This window comes from Lineus longissimus, chromosome 18 (genome assembly GCF_910592395.1).
Source record: "Lineus longissimus chromosome 18, tnLinLong1.2, whole genome shotgun sequence".
NCBI classification, from domain to species: Eukaryota; Metazoa; Nemertea; class Pilidiophora; order Heteronemertea; family Lineidae; genus Lineus; species Lineus longissimus.
The window spans coordinates 801664-821304 of record NC_088325.1 but is presented as its reverse complement, the minus strand read 5'-3'; the positions used below and the strand labels follow the sequence as shown (position 1 = coordinate 821304).

The 19641-nt window shown below is 42.7% G+C and overlaps 2 protein-coding genes across 5 annotated transcripts in view; one reads left to right on the top strand and one right to left on the bottom strand.

Moving 5' to 3' along the window:
- Positions 1-15796, top strand: part of LOC135502314 (roundabout homolog 3-like) — a 32787-nt gene extending 16991 nt beyond the window's left edge. For 2 of the 4 annotated variants that reach the window (XM_064795039.1, XM_064795037.1), the window contains exons 2-9: positions 4298-4349; positions 5377-5913; positions 11025-11166; positions 11567-11694; positions 12458-12582; positions 13097-13262; positions 13579-13875; positions 14178-15796. In XM_064795039.1, the coding sequence (XP_064651109.1) occupies positions 5853-5913; positions 11025-11166; positions 11567-11694; positions 12458-12582; positions 13097-13262; positions 13579-13875; positions 14178-14245 (987 nt within the window). In that variant the 5' untranslated portion in view covers positions 4298-4349; positions 5377-5852 and the 3' untranslated portion in view covers positions 14246-15796. Of the gene's footprint in view, positions 1-4297; positions 4354-5376; positions 5914-11024; positions 11167-11566; positions 11695-12457; positions 12583-13096; positions 13263-13578; positions 13876-14177 lie in introns of all 4 variants that reach the window. The other 2 variants (XM_064795040.1, XM_064795038.1) reach the window with 1 other exon arrangement.
- Positions 15217-17498, bottom strand: LOC135502313 (uncharacterized). Its single transcript, XM_064795036.1, has one exon. It carries the CDS (start codon positions 17267-17269, stop codon positions 16058-16060), a length of 1212 nt encoding a protein of 403 aa, XP_064651106.1. The 5' UTR covers positions 17270-17498; the 3' UTR covers positions 15217-16057.
- Between the last annotated feature and the right edge of the window lie 2143 nt (positions 17499-19641).

Below are 19641 nucleotides of genomic sequence, written 5' to 3'. Positions count from 1 at the left end.
CATTTACACTGCATTTGCAATGGACTTGCATTCAGCGGCCCTTTTGCTCTGCAATAAATGCTGCTGCAGTCAGAAGCCATTTCGCTCTGGAGTTGCAATGGCCAAGTTTGTGCTCTGAAAATGCGACAGTTTTTAGCATACATTGGCTCGTTTGCGCTCCAATAATGTTTCACGTAGTGCACATTTGCACTGAACTGCCAACACTGTGTATATTCGAATTAATGCACTGCAATGGCAATTGATGTCACAGGATTACAAAATCCTCAAACAAAACAGAGAGACGAATACATGTACATGTACTCATATTGCTGCAGACATCTACATGTACTCATATTGCTGCAGACATCATCAGGATTGACAGACTGATAGAAAATTATTGTTGAATCTGATGAGTTGTCACGATGCATTAGTACATCTGCCACTGAGCAATATCAGTATTATTCTGATCTATTACTACTGCGTGTTTCATGACATACGAAACACTTTTGGTGTGTAATATCCCAAAAGAGTACACTACACCCTGCGAAATAAAGGATTTTGAGCTTTTGAAAAACCTCAATGGGTTTTCGGCAAACACTAATATTCACCCCTCCGTAAAATGAAGAAAAACACAAGGATTTTTCCTTTAGTTGAAAAAGTTTTATCATTTTGTGTTTTCCTGAAAAACCTAAATTCGTGATTTTTGTGGGCAAAGTTTGGAGCTCTTTATTTGACATCAGAATTGTCAAATACATTTTGAAACACCCAGTAGCAGGGGATTAGCTCTGTGCAGTAAACGGCATAAAGTAAATGTCTGCAATCATAACTGTCAAAGAGACTTCAAAGCATTTTTACTTTGACTTGTTTTATCATGTTATTTTCTCTCTGATAGATAAAGTGAAGCAAAGTGGCGGCATGCTGTTATTGACGTACAGTCATGTTTGTGTACTGATTTCATATCATTTGCGACTTCTACAACCATCCTGACGGCCGTGGTCGTGGCCGTGATGTACGCCTTGTGAACAGGAGGTCCAAGGTTCGAGCTCCGTATGTTCCAATGCGGCCGATTGGTTAACTACCAGCCAGTCAAAGACAGGGAGCTTACAATTTCTTATCCCCGACTGCCTTCGATGGTTGGAGGTTAGAAGCAATAAAGAGAGTCTAATGCCAAATCGTCAAGTGATGACATAAAAAAGCGATGCAAAGAATTCGTTTAAAGGACTTAACATGCATATGAGAATTAAACATTATCGTCACTGCGTTGAAAATCTCAATTTATAACTAATCTTAGAAGAACTAATTCATTTAAATTCTCTTTGATGCGTAAGATACAAGTGTATGTCAGTTATCTCAACTGTTCAGTAACCGGCCTGCTACTGATACGGACCCGAGGAAGATAATTTTCTGCCTCTATTCATTGGGAGCAGTCTTTTGAGGAATTGCACTGTTTTTTGGCTCAAGCTCAATCCTTATGTTCGTATCAATTTTATGGTGTGAGCATATATCGGCGAAACTACATCATATCACGCCCCCTCTTCATACACATGAGTAAAAGACACACAGAGTTAAACAGAACTCATTACTTGTACTTTGTAAACATCGACATTTTCAGTGTCAATGATGTTATCAAGTGTATTGTATTTAAAATGCAACAACTATTAATGGCAAGTATGAATTATACTTCAATCTGCATGTGTAATTAAGTACAAATATAGACAAAGGTCGCGACGGACACAGTCCAAAATCCCCAACTACCGGTTGAGCTTTGAATCTGAGGTTGGTGGAATTGTGACCGTCTGTTCTTTGGACCACCGTGTAAACTTGTTGTATGCATTCTCTTCCTCAATGCACAGTGCACTGAATAAAGTATGAACATTCATTGGCTGATCAGAGATGAAGTACTCTTTACACGTGTGAAACATTCAAGATTCGAGTCCGTTATTAGGAATGAACTTTTAAGTGATGCTACACATATGTTCAAGTTCTTTGTGGCCTTGGTTTAAGATATATATATTGTAAGTACTTCTTCTAAGAGGAAAAGTGTCAATAACATGATACAGTAAGTAGGCCTATATATCGACGGAATTTACAAGTGCACGGTAGCTTGCATACGTTCGTTATATAAAGGGGGACTATAGGCATGGGGTAGGGAGCCCAATTTAGATAAGAAGCACAATAAACTGGGCCAGTCAATCACTTGTCAACTGTTACCAATGGAAGGCTTGAAAATCGCTTCATATCGTAGTATCGTACCAAGGACTTCACGATGACGTCATGTTAACGTCCCCAATCTCTGCGCAGCGCTGCCAATACATCGGTGTGCGCAGAGACCGTCGCTGCACGGAGGTCTCATATTCGGAATCATATTCAGTTAAGCCTGATATCTTGAAAGCGAAAATAGCATTTATGACCACCACAATTCACGCTCGCGCTAACGTGACCCAATCATGAAATCATAATGGCCATAAAAGTAAAAACGACTTCATGATTTTCTCCTTCTTCTGTTGGAGCTCCCACAGATGACATCAAATTTTCCAGTCAAATTGCCAAGATGCGAAATGAAATAATCTTAATGTTGTAGTACGGTGCTAATGTCCCATCATTGCGCAAAACCAACGCTTCGGTAGGCTGCATATCGCGAAATTGCGTGTTAACTGTGATTATGAAGGCGTCTTGTCCGTGCTCCTTTGAAACAACCTTTGGTGCATTTGCCCCGGAGACAATTAGATAAAGTAAAAAATCTATCGTATTCCGCACGCACAATTTGCAGCTCATTCTGAAGCCATGTCAATGGGAATTATGTTAAAGGTTAATGAAATAGGAAGTCCATTTAGAATTATTATTCCGGTCTTTATATAGCCTATATTTCTGTAGGTTTGTTATCGAAATACAATGTACTTGTGTCTAGAGTCCATTTAGAATTATTATTCCGGTCTTTATATAGCCTATATTTCTGTAGGTTTGTTATCGAAATACAATGTACTTGTGTCTAGAATACTTGTGCTTCTCACGCGATATTAAAAAGAATGTGACAAGCAGACTTCAAAAGCCGAACGGGGAGTTTTCGCAAAGACTCGAAACGTCAACGCGATCGCCTATTCCATCGTTCGAGTTCCTGATCATGTCGAATAGAGGGACAGACGTTCGCGTCGGCGTGTCGGGAGCTTTGCGAAAACTCACGTGTGTTTCCACGCCACCGGGATAAAAATCATCTGACCTTATATAAGTGAGTACAGAGTATTTCATGGCGATTCCAGTCAATGACATTCCTTCACAGCTTGACATAGGAAACGCGCACACTCACACGAAGCAAGACTAATTGGGCAGCATTTTTTTCCCCCGTGATAATTAGGACGAGATCATGTCATCACTGGCTGTATCGGTACATGCAATTATAAAAAGGATGCTAATAATTAAGTTTGTAAGCAAAGAAGAATGTTGGCAATTTGAAGCAGTATTGCATGGGTATGTAAATATGCATGGGGATAGGAATCCATCAAATGATACTGCTCTGTTTCTAGTCAATATGTAGACTCATTAAACTTTTAAAAAAGGCAAGCAATAATGAACTCATTAATGGAATAGGCGCTTGTACTTTGTAAACGATAAACACACCACTCAAAAGGCAAAATTGCAGTTGAAATACATGCAGTGCCAGTATGACATTATATGTTACACTCAATAGGAATTTTTTTCATGTTGAAAACACAGTATTGTTTCAATTTTTCTGTTTCAAGTCATGTGCCACATTTCGGTCAAGTCCCATTATTCATACTTCGAAAAGACGCAGTTATCCTAATTCGCCTTTAGTCTGCACAGCCTGCTTACCAGTGACGTAAAATCTGTCACACATTTCTGAAACGTTTCCATAATCCGACCTCCGAGCAAAAGACTCAAACCAATCCGATAAAAGGTCAAAGGAAAGGGGGCAAAATCTCTTAGGGACACATTGCAGTTTAAACCCTTAAACAAGAAAAATACTTCAAAAGCTATGAACTTGATATAACTAAACCACTTAAGGACGAATACAAGGTCATTAGCCACCCTTCGGGTATTGAGGGACCTTAAAAAGTGAATTAAACGCTTATTATGCACTTTTGCTTTCATCATGTTTCATGAAGGTCATGGATTTTCTTAGAACTAACTTCTCCAATTCCACTGGTTGTATTTTCCCAAAAAATGTGCTCCAACACACTTCTGGTAGCGTGGATCACTGAGTCGATATCATGGACATTCGAATGTCGGACCTACTTTTCCACTAAATTGCAAGACTGATGTGAACCTGAGGCTAACGTGCAACCATGCTGTATATTTTCAGAGATCCGTCTGTCAAACGAACAGGAGATAAGGCTGCTCTCTTCAATACATAAGTAAGTACAATCACATTCCTGCCTTCTCCAAAAATCTTGGAATAAGGGGGGGTCCCGTCACTTAAGGTCGCCTGGGTTTGAAGACGCGGAAGGAGTCTCTGTTTCAGTCATACACTGTATGATGTCTCAAATCTGAACAACAGGCGATGCGGCGGCGTAGGATAGCGTGCCGGGCTCTTCACCCAAAGGTGACGGGATCGCATCCCTTCGAAGGCACCTACGTGTACCTTAAGTTAAAGCTGTGCGCTTTGTGGCCGCTACTTAACATCCCCCGAATGACTCCAGGGTGACGGAACGCCTTAGCAATGGTCTGCTCATGAAATATGAGAATCGAGGTTCTTTTCTTACTACTACCGTTGGTAGACTTGGTTCAGATCTATCGAATCGTTTCTATTCGCTGCTAGTTCTGAATAGAAACTGTCAATAGATCGGAACCGGATCTAGTTGGACGTAGTTTACGCACTTATGTTTAGATTTGAGACTGTATACAACGAGTTGGAGGCCCATTGGTCCATTCTAGGTTTGGAGACCAAATCAGATGATCAAATGCCCACTCCCATTGGCCTCTTGTTAGCTTTGATCATCTATTGTTTCAGTCTACACCTGACCGCAATCTCACCCCAAGTGTATTTCATATCCACCGACCGTATCATTGTTTCTGCCTAAGCGGCTTAGCTGATGAATAGCTTGAGAATTGACAGTACCTACTGATTGTCAATTAACAATAAGAATGGGTGCTCAGGGCCGTTGAATTGAGTCGGCCATCTCCCCCAGTCCTACCTACCACTTTTCAGTCATCGCGAATCTGAGTAAATATGTTTGAGTGAGCAGTGTTAGTTATTCAATACCGATTTATCAGCGGTGTCTGACAATCGTGTCTGTCTCCATCGAGAGGAGGGATCATACCGTCGCAATACTAGGTCGACATGAGCTACATGCATTCTAGCTTTGTTATCGAGATTAGAAAATTCAAGATGAACAGACTATGCTATTTCACAAATATGTTGTCTTTTTCTCACATTTTCAGATGATTTCAGCTGAATCGGAAGAAACTGGCGTAAGTTTTTAAGTGAATTGGAGTAAACTGGAGAATTCTAAAGAGAACTGGAGTATGTTGAAGTTGGTATCAAAGTAAATTTTACCAAATTGGAATACGTTTTGGAGTAATTTGGATTACGTATTTGGGGAGTTGAAGCAAAAGGGAGTACCTTTTTGAGTGGATTTAAACGAAGTGGGGTACGTTTGATAAGCGAATTGGAGCAATATGGATTACGCTTTACAGTGAATTTACAGCAAACTGCAGTACATTGCCCATCGTTGCAGTACATTTGAGTACATTGCAGTGGATTTGTATAAGCCTGTCAACTGGAGTAGATTCTAAGGAATTGGAGTAACCTGCTGGCCAGGAGCACATTGGAGAAAATCGGTGTAAACGCAGGATATACTCTGTGCCGTATTGAAGGATGATGTAGGTAACACCTCTAGATGTGACGCTATGACAACATGATATCATCACCTTGTTCCGTTCTTCTGCTGGCCGCACTGGCAGTGGCCACTGTAGGGGGTAAGTAACCTTGTCGATTTTATCATTCTGTCCAGTCCGTCAATTCGATGAGGCCCGGTACACCATGCACCTCCTTCTTAAGGGTTGACCATAGACATCACCATTTTGCCAGAGCTTGAAATCCTAAAGCGAATATACAACTCCTTCAATATGAAGAGAACGCCCATTTAAACCCGGGTGGTTTTTCCTCTAGAAAACAAAGAACAGACTCAAACCCTTGTAATGAGCATTCACTTCGTTTTGAAGGATCTCTAATTGCTTTAGGATTCAAGCGCTAGCCAAAACGGTTGTGCCTGTGTTCAACCATTAAGATGACTTGGCTCTCACTCAATATAGAAAAAACAATACATCATTCATAATGCATAGCGCAATGTATTGCTTCAACAGAAATTGACACCGCCCGAAGCTAAACCACGAAACACTACAAGCTAAGCAATCATTAGATCTGACTCTGATGTCAGATGGCTTCTCTGTTAGTTCTTGTGAAACCTTGCAAGAATGTTATGGTGTAAATTGTGAATTGATCGCTCGACTGTCGTTATGTAGCACATACATGTTAAGAGTACGGATGCAAGTACAAGGCTTCTCTGAACATTTGTTTGCAAACATCACCGAAGGCAGAGTTTGCTTCAGTTCGGGTCGAACTGCCACGGTATGAAACCAACGACATTACCAAGCAAATGATCGGCCATTTTGTCCAGCCAGTGGATCACATGATCACCAGCTCTTCTCTGATTCTTGCCAAACGTCAGCAAGCATGTTTTCGAGAACGATCATTTCCAAACAATTTGAAACAAGTTTGCTACTGTTTTCTTGTGTTTGGCAACACGTCCATCTTGCTAAGATTGAACGACAAACTTAAATTCGTCATATTCTGCGAAAAGCTTTTATTTCTCGGAAAGAACCTTCAGTAATGAACGACTTATCATCAGAACCTCTGGGACTGTCATGACTGTTGGGGTTAACTCGGTTAACAGGAACAATTGCACCCGGAATTAAGTTAAACGGCACAAAATGACTAATTGTTACTAAGTAGCAATCAAACTCGTCCTTTAAGAGCTGCTTTATTTCATCTTTCGCTAATTGAAACAAAGCGGCATGTCGCGGCGTTACCACCATGTGTGTGATAGATATTATCCCCGAGGGGGCTGACAAATGCAGCATAACTGAGTTGAAACCTGGAGATTTATGGAGGGCGAGAGCCAACTCGTCCCGTGCATGTGAAGGAAAGGTTGAAGGGATCCGCCGTTCGTATTTTTAATCGTGCGTCAAGAAAATAGAAAGGCAGTTATACACAACTGAGTGGTTGTCATGTTGAAGGGAGAGACAAAAGAAAGCAGGCCCAAAAGATGATGACACAATTTGATTCAGTAAAGTCAGGCATGACGAATCATTGTCCTGCCCTTGAATGTGGCTGGCTGTGAAAACACTCTGTGCCGTGGTGACGTCATTATGCCTACCAATTTGCTGAATTTTGGTTTTAATAGTATTAGGCTTGACAAACTTCTATTTCTTGCATCGCTTTGTCGAATCTAGCTAATTCGGAAACTGTGAAAGTTGTGATTAACACTATCTGAGTAACTGATCAGAATATAATTCCAGAATTCTGCACGAATCTTGATATAACATTTTTCCCTCTATAATCTTAGCATGATCCATCATCATGGAAAAACATCAATGAACGAATCTGTTGCATCTCTGTTAATTGAAATAAATGCTAATGTGTCCTCTGGTTAGCGGCATATGCTCCATACCGCTCTAAAACAATGGGAATTTAGGTCTTAGTGCGAGCGGGCATTCAGTCATGTATTGGGCTTGACCTGAAATCTTAACTGCGAGGTTTGGGGCAAACTAATGTGATGTTTCTTTTATAAACGCCAGCAAATATCACTGATGGAAATGATGTCAAACAGCTTTTCGTATTCCACTGTGCCGACGTTTCTCGATCCGATCAGGGCCCTCACGTCCGGAGTTGATCGATCGTAGCGGATAATTGCAGCGATCGCTTGCTGAGTTTCCGAGCAATGCTTTGAGAATACACAGGGCGCAGTTGCCTTGTTGACACAAGTTATGATCTCTATCAAGTTAAGGTCTCTACAAACACTCTTCAATCGCGTCAGATCCGTTGATGATAGGTAGGTTTCGCAACCCTACAGGTATTTCGTGTCCTCAAGTCCTATGTTAATTCATTAACCCGATATTCGCCTTCGACCTCATTAAAATGATGATGATGATGATGATGACATTTACGAGGAATCGTGGAAATGTTAAAGAAATGTCGCCGAAGCAATTCATTTGCATCCTTCGTAATTCGTCCTTCGTAGCTCTTCGTAAGGCTGCGAAACCTGCCTAATTCTCTATTATCGTGTGTTGAGAGTAGAGCGTCTATCGTGTCGTTTCACTGTGTTCCTTTAGGAGAAACAATAAATTGGTCATCGGGGGTCTTTGCCATCCTGCTGCTATCCGTGCAACATCATGTGGACACTATCACGATGGTGGAATCTTTCAACTGACAATCGTCAGCAGCTCCTGAACTTGGCAACCAATCCAATAGGCAGGAGCCATGTAGGTCAGGTTTGCTACGCCATTCCTTCCTGTCAAAATTAATCCGATGCTCAGGAGCGTTTTCACGGCTAATCCAACCCGGGACGGTCTTCCGTCGTAAAGGTCGTATATCACGGGGAAATGACAGAAGCAACGGCGGGATAGTTCGCATCCATCGACGCCAGCTCGCGTAGAGTAGAGCCGGGCATGTCGGGGCATCACCGCTGAAGATTTATATAATCCCCTTGTGGTTAACGGTCTTGGCATTGGTTTACGCACCACAAGGTGAAACTCAATCCTAGCCTTTGCGAGGAACTGCATAATTATAATATCGGCATTACGAATGAAGGATTGGATCCGTGTTGCTTTCGTCTGAATGCTTCGTTCTTCGAATGAAATGTAAAACTGGGAATCTGTGGGCTTTATTCCTGCGTTAGGGCTTGGAGTTCTCTAAGGCTTGGGCAAGCAAATGATCTCCCATCAACGGACAGTGGCGTGTGTTGTCAGCCTTGAGTGTTCGCAAAGACAAGAGTGCTGTAACACAGAACATTTCATTGCCCATGTCACACTAACAATCCTTGAAAAAAATAACCAAGCTATCTTTGCCATCTTTGAACCCTTCGTGTGCGAATATCCGATTAGTCTAAAGTGTTTCTCGAAAGGAGATGATAACGACTCGTGATTGCCGTCATTGACTACCTTAACTATCTCAAGAGACAAGCAGTCAAGATTGATTGTCGGGAGCTAATATGGGCGAGGCAGGTACGATCCATCTCATGTGGTCGAAAATTGCAGAACTCCATTTTCTTAATGCTTTCTCTCCGTCGATTGGGGCTCTTGAGCGCAAACTACATTACCTTAATTTGCCCCTAACTTCCCAGTTTAAAGAATTCAGGATTCGCCCAATACACGGCCTGTTGTCTTTAAAGCCCGCTCACGCCTAGGCCGCCTAAATTTCCATTGTTCTACAGCCTTATCAAGCGAACATCAGGGCTAACCTTGATAACACCGCGCCCACGAAACACCTTCCAGGGTGATCGATGGGCCTTAAACGGCAATGGAAAGTGTACGTTATGTTCTGGTCAGTTTGTTAGAAGCGCCCAGTTTGTTTTAAAAAGCGGTAAAACCGAGCGAAATAGTGCAGGAAACCAATTTCACCGGAAAAAAACCCGGGCGCACTATCGCGTTGAACAGTCTCTTCAGATGGTGAATCGCTCGATGTAGAATTTGCAACAGTTGCCACGAAGAGTGAAAAAAAACAGCTCAAGGACAGAACAGTGTTTTATCCTATTCACTGGTTCCATTAACGCAGATGAAAGAATTGATTCAGTTGTGTGGTATCGGAGTGGGGTTGTCTCGTGGAATGAATTTCGGCGTTGGTTGGTAGTACGTGCAGAAATGTGTGAGGAATTGATACCGAACTGTTGTATTGGTTTTCTCACCAAAAACAGAGCGAGTGGAGCTAGGAGTAGGCCAAGACAGCCGCGGCTTTTGCGAGGTTTGGGTAGACAGCTCCCCCTATAACCTAGGTTGATGATGTTCTATTGGTTAAAGATGGGTTAAGGTTATAACGTGACATCAGAAGCCCATGTTGGCTGATAGACCCATAACGTGACAGCAGAAGCCCATGTTGGCTGATAGACCCATAACGTGACATCAGAAGCCCATGTTGGCTGATAGACCCATAACGTGACAGCAGAAGCCCATGTTGGCTGATAGACCCATAACGTGACAGCAGAAGCCCATGTTGGCTGATAGACCCATAACGTGACAGCAGAAGCCCATGTTGGCTGATAGACCCATAACGTGACAGCAGAAGCCCATGTTGGCTGATAGACCCATAACGTGACAGCAGAAGCCCATGTTGGCTGATAGACCCATAACGTGACAGCAGAAGCCCATGTTGGCTGATAGACCCATAACGTGACAGCAGAAGCCCATGTTGGCTGATAGACCCATAACGTGACAGCAGAAGCCCATGTTGGCTGATAGACCCATAACGTGACAGCAGAAGCCCATGTTTGCTAATAGACCCAACAGTCCAATCATCGTATCAAACGCATCTTGACACTAGGAACATCACCGTTTGATGGCCTTAATTAGACTGATTATCTCATTATCATTAGGACTACGCTAATTGGCTAATCACGATGTCAGAGTTCTAATTATCTTGGATAATGATGGCACTTTTACATTTCCACGTGCTAAAGTACCTTCGGGTATTGTTAAAGTCGTCTAGACGAAAAAAGCATCGCGCTGGTTTTGTTTCAGTTGATCAGTTTGCAACAAAATAAACTCGGACTTGATCAAGGGACACTTACAACTCGTTCATCTCTCCACCACCAGGGGTGCAGGATTCTTCCAAAAAGCGTACCCTCTCAGTCGTTACACCGATTGAAGACTGTTTCTGAATATTCAAGCTAGGCTCGAAATGAGTACACCGTCATCATTCAGTGGTCGCAGCCATTTATCTCAAACCAATGTACAGTGATGCTAATACTGGTAGAGAGAATATGCTTAAAAATAATGTCTGCTTTGATAATGATTGCTATTCTTTCTCTTTCTAGATAAGCCCGTTATCATCGAGGAGCCAGCCAGCATCTTAGTGACTGAGGATGACGAAGCAGTATTCAAATGTCGAGTCCATGCCGACAGCGCATTCCCGTCCGATATCACGTGGCGACGAGAAAATGGACCGTTGCCGCATAGGTAAGCTTCATTACGTTTGTTTGCACTTGCCTGGTGTAGGCCTACTGTCCACCCTGAAAGAGGTTACTTGGGGGTAGGTGTTGCCAAAATAAGCCATGATGACCCTTTGATGAAACTGTGTCCGTGAATAGATTTTATGATTCCAACCCGCTGCGACATACATTTTTTAGCTTTTCAACCAACAATTTTTCGCAAGAAATCATCATGTTTGGTATTTTAAGCCTAAATAGATTTTTGACCAGTATCTGTTTTTGAGATGTAGTTTAGAACCTTTTGAAGGAACGTATGAAGTCCTGGCCTCAACGCCCACTCTACGTGTACAGGAGGAAGCGTGTATAATGCACGTCCAGATATTTTGTTAGTGCGTATCAGGTAACATTTCGTACCTTTTTCATTGCAGAGCAAAACAAAATGGCGACAGGTATCTCGTGATTAACCCCGTCAAACTGCGCGATGCCGGGTCATACGTGTGTGTGGCGAACAACTCGGTCGGCACCAGTGAGGCCAGGGGTATGCTTACTGTACATTGTAAGTATATATGCTGTACTGCATTGCATAAGGCCAAAGAGAGCTGCAAATATGTTGTGATCCGCCCAGTCGTGGACGTGGTTCACTTCGCCGTGGCTGCAAGGACCAGTGAGGACAGTTTCTAAGCTGACTCTCAGAAGAGTCGATAAGTTCTTTGACGCGATTTCGCATGCATTTCTTAATCCATGCGATTTTCACGTTGTGAAGATGCAGTTCGGCTTGAAAAAACACTGCACCATGTACAACTGCCTGCAAAACGAAACGCCGGTTCTTCTGCTGCTACAGGTATTTCGTATAAGTCATGAGAATCGTACAAAATCTTCCTGGTATCACATATACAAGGACTGGTACATTCATTTCAAGTAGTAATTGAGTGGTCGCAAATTGGCGGAATTAGTTGAGTTCTGCCGCGGTATAATGGCTTAAATCGGGGTCACACGACCCGCAAATTACTCCTTCTCTCACGTCAATGGGTGGGATTGTGGTCTCAGTGTAAAAGATTAACATTACGTTAGTATGCCCGTGCCGGTAAGGCCTATATCGACCACCACGAGAGGTGTTTCGTGGGGTCGGTGTTATCATATCAAGTTTTGCCCTGACGACCCTTTGATAAGAGTGTAGAACTGCGGAAATTCAGGCCTGGTGCGGGCTTTGTTTAAGAACAATAGGCCGTTTGTTGGACTAGGCCTGAATTCTTTTAACTGCGAGGTAAGGAGAAAAATAAAAAAACTTCTAAACTTAGTATCCTTTGTTTCTCTTCCAGCAAAACCGTCCTTTAGTCATTCTCCCAAAAACAAAAATGTGTTAGAAGGCAAAAATGTGAAGTTAAAGTGTTCGGTTCAGGGCAACCCGGACCCGTCTTTGTTTTGGAATAAACGCCAGGGTCAGGTATGTATGTATAAGCTTTTATTCCGTTTGTTTGAGGCGCCATGTGAAAATCAAACCGTGAGTAAAACTCTGGGCCTCGTTGTTAAAATATTTCCAAATTTTTATCGCTGGCGTTAACTCAACTTGGTGTTTTCTCATTTAAATAAGCCCTTTAGACTTAACACCAAGTCAAGCTAACGCCAGCGTTAGTGACAACACTTGTCTTGAACAACCGGGCCCTGATATATATCAGAGCTACCAGTAAAAGTTTCATAAGTATAAGACCTCGATCTGGTGTATCAGTATAATGTCTCGAAATCAAGAGGGTCTTGCGAGAGTCCTAGACACAATATTGCTCACTCAGGGCCTTGGTGTGGGTGAGTCCTCTTAGGGCCACCCTGTCGGGCGAGACCCAAAGATATTTCAAGAAAAACGTTCCATGATAGTGACCTTTATACTGAGATTGTTGTAGGTTTGAAATATCAAACAAGAATGGTACAATTTGTGGTGATAATGAAACGTTACTTCATTTCAGTTATTATTATTCCCAGACCAAGTCCAAAGCCGGTTTTCGGTGGACGTCTGGGGGACGCTAAAGATTAAAAAAATCCGAAAAGAGGACGCAGGGGAGTATGTATGTAATGCTTTAAGTACCGCTGGAACGGCGGAGGCGGTAGCGAGAATAAGAGTCATACAACGAAGTAAGTTCGCAACAACAAAAAAGACAAAAAATTCTCCAATGTTTACGTTTTCAGTACTCTTCAGCCCAACGGCAGATTCGCCTCTATACATGTCTCCTTCTATATACGTAGTTGGCAACTAAATCTATTTTGTCAACAATGCTCACAATCTTTTGTAGTCATCAAGCATTTAAACATTTAATCAACATTCACGGATTCATTATTTTGCTTAAAGGTATTGTGCGTCAGTTCAGACAGATTGTACCCAACTCGTTCACGATAGCCATAACAAATCATGCATGATGCTTGCATCTAAGATCTTCACAACATCTTTCAGATTTAAGTAGGTCATGCACGGACTATAAGGGGAAAAACTACTACGAGGGCGACCGCTTCTCCCCCGAGAAGGAAGACCCATGCTACAAGTGTCGGTGTATAAACTCCTCCCCTAAAAACTGTACAGTTATTCACTGCGAGACACCAGATTGCCCCGTCTGGGAATCCGTGCGAAAGGAATGCTGTAAATTCCGATGTATAGACGGGCCAACGTACACGACAGAGGAGTTAAACGCCAATATACGATGGACTGCAAAGCCAACCAAGATTGCCATACCGCGAGAAGATATCAGCGGAGGTAGGTATCCGGTGTTGGCGTTCTCCCGTCCGAGATGCGTTCCCCATTCGCCCGGGATGCGTTCCGCATTCTCCCGGGATGCTGTCCCATTCGTCTGGGATGTGTTCCCCATTCGCCCGGGATGGGTTCGTGAGTTTTCATCACATATTCGACCTCGTGTTTAGCTACGTCATGTCATCTCCATGGTTTCGAGGGAGGCGACAACTCCCCGAATTGGCGACAACACGCAAGACGGAAATCCTTGCCGCATCCCACTCATGCATGCAAACACAACATTCACTGATGTCTTTAATTTGTTTCAGGTTCAAGATACTCAGATAGTAAAATGTGGACTTTGTTAAGCATATTGTGTGTGTTGCGGTTGCTGTGAGACTATGGTAGGAAAGGAAACTTGCTGTGAGACTATTAGGAAGAAAAGGAATAACACACGATGTGGCATGAAAGAGGAAAGCAGTTCGGAGGAGTCTAACATTCGTGAGAGGGAGAGGGATTCCTTTTCAATGTAACCAACTGGAAAGTGACTGGAAAACGCTACAAAAGCAGTGACTACACGAATTGGCGGATGGAATCTTCTAGACTACCAATGAGAGGACGGCGCTCTATTTGCACCTTGGCAAACCGGAAAAGACCAAATGCACGCCGGAGAACGCTGCTAGTCGACCACTAAGCAGCCGTTACCAATGGTGAAGCTTGGAGATTGTGAAAGTGCATTGCTCTCGTATAACGGATCAGGCTATTGCACTCTCTACATCTACGCCCGACTGTGTTTACGTCCGTGGTTCGGGTAAAGAATGAATATGGAGTTTCGCTAAGCCCCCGAAACGTCAACCCGAACGCCTATCCCATCGTTCGACTTTGTTACCAGGAGCTCGAACAATGTGATAAGCGTTTGAGATGACGTTTCAGGGGTTCGCGAAAACTCCCTATTGTCAAGTTGACGCAAAATGACTTATTATTGTATATATAATGAATAGGATCTTATGTGTATATTTCTGTGAAGTGATATCTTTATTACGTGTAATCAGAAACATTGGCCATAATACTAATTATTGTACATGTGTTCTGTAACTGTTGATGTATTTGTTACATGTAAATTTCCATTCAGAATTCCAGCATAAAGGCTACCTTAAAGGCATACGCCCCTCGTTAAATAATTTGAAATTTGTAATTAAATTTGAAAATTTAAAACTGCGTGAATAGGTACTGAATATATGTTTCAACAATGCCGTTTAGAGGGATATACAGGTACTATCAAGAATGAATAAAATCTTTATGAATTCTTGGTACTATTAATACCAAATTTCATCAAATTCGCATGCATAATAACTGCACTACGGCATTGTGTATAACTATATTTCTTTATATCTTAAATTTTCCTTGACAACCAGTTACTACGAACGGCGTACCCCTTTAAGTCCTAAGTGTCGAAGAATTACATAGCTTGAGTAATATTTTCATGATTTGGCGTACAGTATCAGTTACATTTCATTGTTTCATTAAATTCGGCTGAGTATTGGTAAAAATAGTCCAAATCATGATAATTTCTGCCGGGCAGTGCAAGTATTGAAAGTGCCCGAAATACTAATTCATTCCTTTCCCTGTATGACGTCATCGCAGAAAAATGAAAAATAAATATTAGGCAGTTAGATACTGGTAAATTAGAATGAACTTAGCATCTCTGATGATAACTAGATATGTAAATGAAGTCAGGGTCGCATTTGCACCTCAATCTTTCTTTAAATTTAGTTTATCAATCGCTAAAAGGAGGCGCTCATTATGTTAAGTACCTAGAAAGACTTCATGGAAATGGATCTTAGTGAGGTAGAATTTTGGCAGAAATGTTTTCGGAGCAACACCAGTAAAATGGAATAAAACTTTGGAACCAGTTTTGTCATGAAATAAAAAGTGTCTTCATGAGAAATACGTTACGCCTTCATTCTATACTAATTCTATACAAGTCAAAAAGTGAAGCATTTTCGGACAAGATAGGTTCATCCTAGTTCTGTCTATCAGAATGACACCTGTCGGGGTAGAGTAGGTCCTGCAGTAAACTCGACCAGGAGCCATCAAGGCCCATCAATGGTGAAATGTCATAGCTGCCCTGTTTATCAGAATGGAACATGTCGGGGTAGTGTAGTTCCTACTGTTAACTCGAACAGGAGCAATCAAGGCCCTTAACTAGCTATAATTCCTCTCTATCCTGCTTATCAGAATGAAACTTGTCGGGGTAGAGCAGGGCAAGTCCTGATTTCATCTTTTCCTTGTCCTGGAAGACATCTTTACCAAGTTTGCCAAGAATTCTTTTCCGGTACTTTTCATATTTTTCATCACGGATGGCCATTTCGTAGAAATCCGCGGCGGCCTTGATGGCCACTTTCAACGGAGTCGGCGAGAAATCAAAAGCCGTCTTTGCCAGAGTGATGTCAACGGGGCCCTTCTTAACGGACGGGAACAGATAATATGCATAATCTTTTGGGTCGATTTCCATGGGGACCTCACCAACTCCGATATTTCTCCCAATCTCTGCTATAAGTTCAGGTAGAGTCATGTGTTCCTCGAAGGCAAGGTTATAAGCCTTGTTGTACAGGAGATTCGGGTCGTTTTTTCCTAAGATTTTCACGACAGCTTGACCGACGTCTTCAGAAAACACCATACCGAGTTGTTGGTGTTTAAGGAATGTTGGATGCGTGACTGGCTTTCCCATGTGTTTTGCAAGCTTTGCCCAAAGCTGGTAGATCCACCATCGGTCTGTGTTGTCGCGGGCACCAATGACATCTGGGAGACGCAAGAAGACGTACGGCGGCCCGCCCGCTAGGTTCGCCCTGATCAACTCCTCTTCGCAGAGGAGTTTCTTGTTGCCGTAATCGTCTGCTTTGTTGAGCTCTTCCCGCCTGGTCATGTCGTCTGGTCGCACGGCGTCTGTTTCGCGAGTCGGGTCCGTGTGATGCTTGTCGCAAACCTCATACACAGAGTCACTGCTAATGTAAACATAGACCCCAACCTTGCTCTCGAGGATCTCCAGGGCTTGAGTCACCACGGCCACGTCGTACGCGCTGAAATCAACCACTGCTTCGAATCTGTCAACACTCTCTACAAACTCGACCAAGTCTGGACACTCCCTGGCAATCGTTCCGGCCATCATGAACACACTGTACCGGTCGCAATAGATCTGCCTGACAAACGGTTTGATTGTTCTGTCGGTGTCCCAGTACCAGGTTCCACGGTTGGTCAGGGTGACATCGTACCCAAACGACACCAACGCTTCGGTAACAGCGGCTCCGATCAGACCGTTCCCGCCAAACATCAGGATCTTCCCGCGCTCTTTGGCAGACACTCCACCTACGATCACGAGCAGGGTGACCAAAGCCGGGACGAATACATCACCAGTACACATTGTCAAAAGAATGCTGTATCCACGCTCAAAATCTCAACGTTTGAATGTTTGGAATTCGGCGAAATTGAAAAAAACAGGGCGTCCCTAGCCTGCTCTCTACAATGCGTGGCGAAACGAGTCCTCCGCGGCTCTCTGCTCACCGATCCTAGTGTCCTGATTCAGGCCCAGCTCATGCTCAAAGAATGCACGGCATGATAGTGAGTTCCATGCGTGGCCTACATTTATGACCAACTGCAGACAGGCTGTGGTATGATATTGTGTATTGTGCTGTGCATGATGTCATTCACCATGTCATAATCAACCATGACATGATAAATTAACTGCAGTTCACAATAGGCTCGGATGACATAGAACTACTCGATACGGTATTCGGTATACGAACTTGCACGATTCGGACTATTCGTGCCCTCGGAATAGTTCAGTCCTATGTGATCCGGTAATTGACACAACCTTAGATTTCCACTATACCCGTGCCCTACGTAACGTGCACCGAATACCGTATAGCTCTATGTGACTGTCGAACATTTCTGGCAGCAAATCCGGCATTTTGGCAGGTCTTGCACTTTACCTCTTCAGACTTGTTAGACCTAAACCAGCCTCCAAAAAGGCAGGTTTGGGCCGCGGGTTGCGACTAGTTGCAGACGGATTGCCTCAGATGGCTTCAGGCCAAGAGAGTTGCTGATCTCAGATCCTGCTTGTCATGAGAAGTGGAATAATGTTACCAGTAGCAGAGAAGCAGTTGCAACGAAAAACGCACCACAGAAGTGTCAAATTTTGGTGTAAGGCGTATTTTAGAGTGGTGCAATAATCGATCAAATCTTTGCAATGCTTGTCTTTTTCTTGTCTAGGAATAATTTTGCAATCCTGAACAAGGACAATGTTAATCTTGCAGTTGATAGCAAAGTTTTTTCACCTTTCATCCTGTCAAACAGTTTGGTCTGACGTGGGGAAATATATACACAGGCTACCGATCTTAAAGGGTGGAGACTAATTGAAGACTTGTGTGTCTCCTGGGCACGGAGAGGACCAACTAAATACGTTAACCATTTACGACTCCCTCAAGTGCAAAGGGATTGTGGCTGAGTCTTTGATTTGAAACTAATGCTCAGTATAGTGTCATAAGTGCTTGGCTTGATAAGTCTCTCCTGCGTCTTATCTCCTTATTAAAAACTAACAACTGACTTGACAATCTGAATATGTCAGTATGCCCTATCTATGACCAAGGCTTAAGCCACAATCTTAATCTAATTAAGTCGATGATGGGATTATTATTACGAAGGCGTCCGCCATTACTGTTCAAACTAAAACGAGCTGTTTTATTGGCTGTCATTGGTTTAGCTGCTTTGCATTGACAAATCGGAAGACGTCTTACATACTGTTTGGGCGAGTGACAACGACGAAATTTTAAAATAGAAGGACTTATCAATGAAAACATAATTTTATTGTCGACACTGTTCATACGAAGCACTTTTCCCAAGAAATTCGAAACATATTTTCTTTTTCATTCAAAATGGAGCCGAAACATGAAGATTTGAAAATATTTGAAGCGTTGAACTCACGGAATTTGGACAAGTATTTTGAAGAGTCAAGAGTCAAGGGAACTACGGGTGGTGATAAGGAAGCGAAGGTCCCTGTACTGGTAGGTTCCCTGCTAACCGTGGGTCTTCACCCAAGGAAATATCTGTATAGATTGTCAAGCGAGATTGCCATACTATAGTGTTGGGAATTCACATGCGCAGCATGTTTGCAAATTAGGCTCAGGCCCAAATTTAAGACGCGATGAACGACCAGATAATCGCCTAAGTCTAATGTTCAAACCTAAAAACCGCCAAGAATTCAAAACCTTTGATACCCAGATCTTAAAAGAAAAAATCTTTTGAAATTTCCGTTAAGCCAATCAAGCCATTTTAAGTTGTTAAGTATATGCTTTGGAAAATCAACAAAGAAATATACAAGATTTCAGCAATACAATTATCGATACGAAGCGTTTATAATATGCACCGCAAATGCTAAGTAGGCCTCAACCCAATCTCCAAACTGATTGAAGAATTTTGTCTCTGCCGGCGACACAGATTGCCATTTTTCATGTGCTCACGGGAGATACCAACCAAATGAGGAATCGATCAGTCCCCACAGAAACGTCATTAGCACACATGATATAAAAGAGTGATATACATGTATGTCTATTTTTAGGGGAGGGGGGAATCAGTTCGGCATCTTGAAGCACCTGTGATCTAATTCACGATTTGTACAGTAGTTTGTCCTAAATGGCGGCCCGAGTTGCCGACACGGAACGACGTCATCAATAAATCAAGTCCTGGGTCTGCGCAGGAGTCTAGCTCCAACCTCGAAACCTCGAGAATGTCCATTGG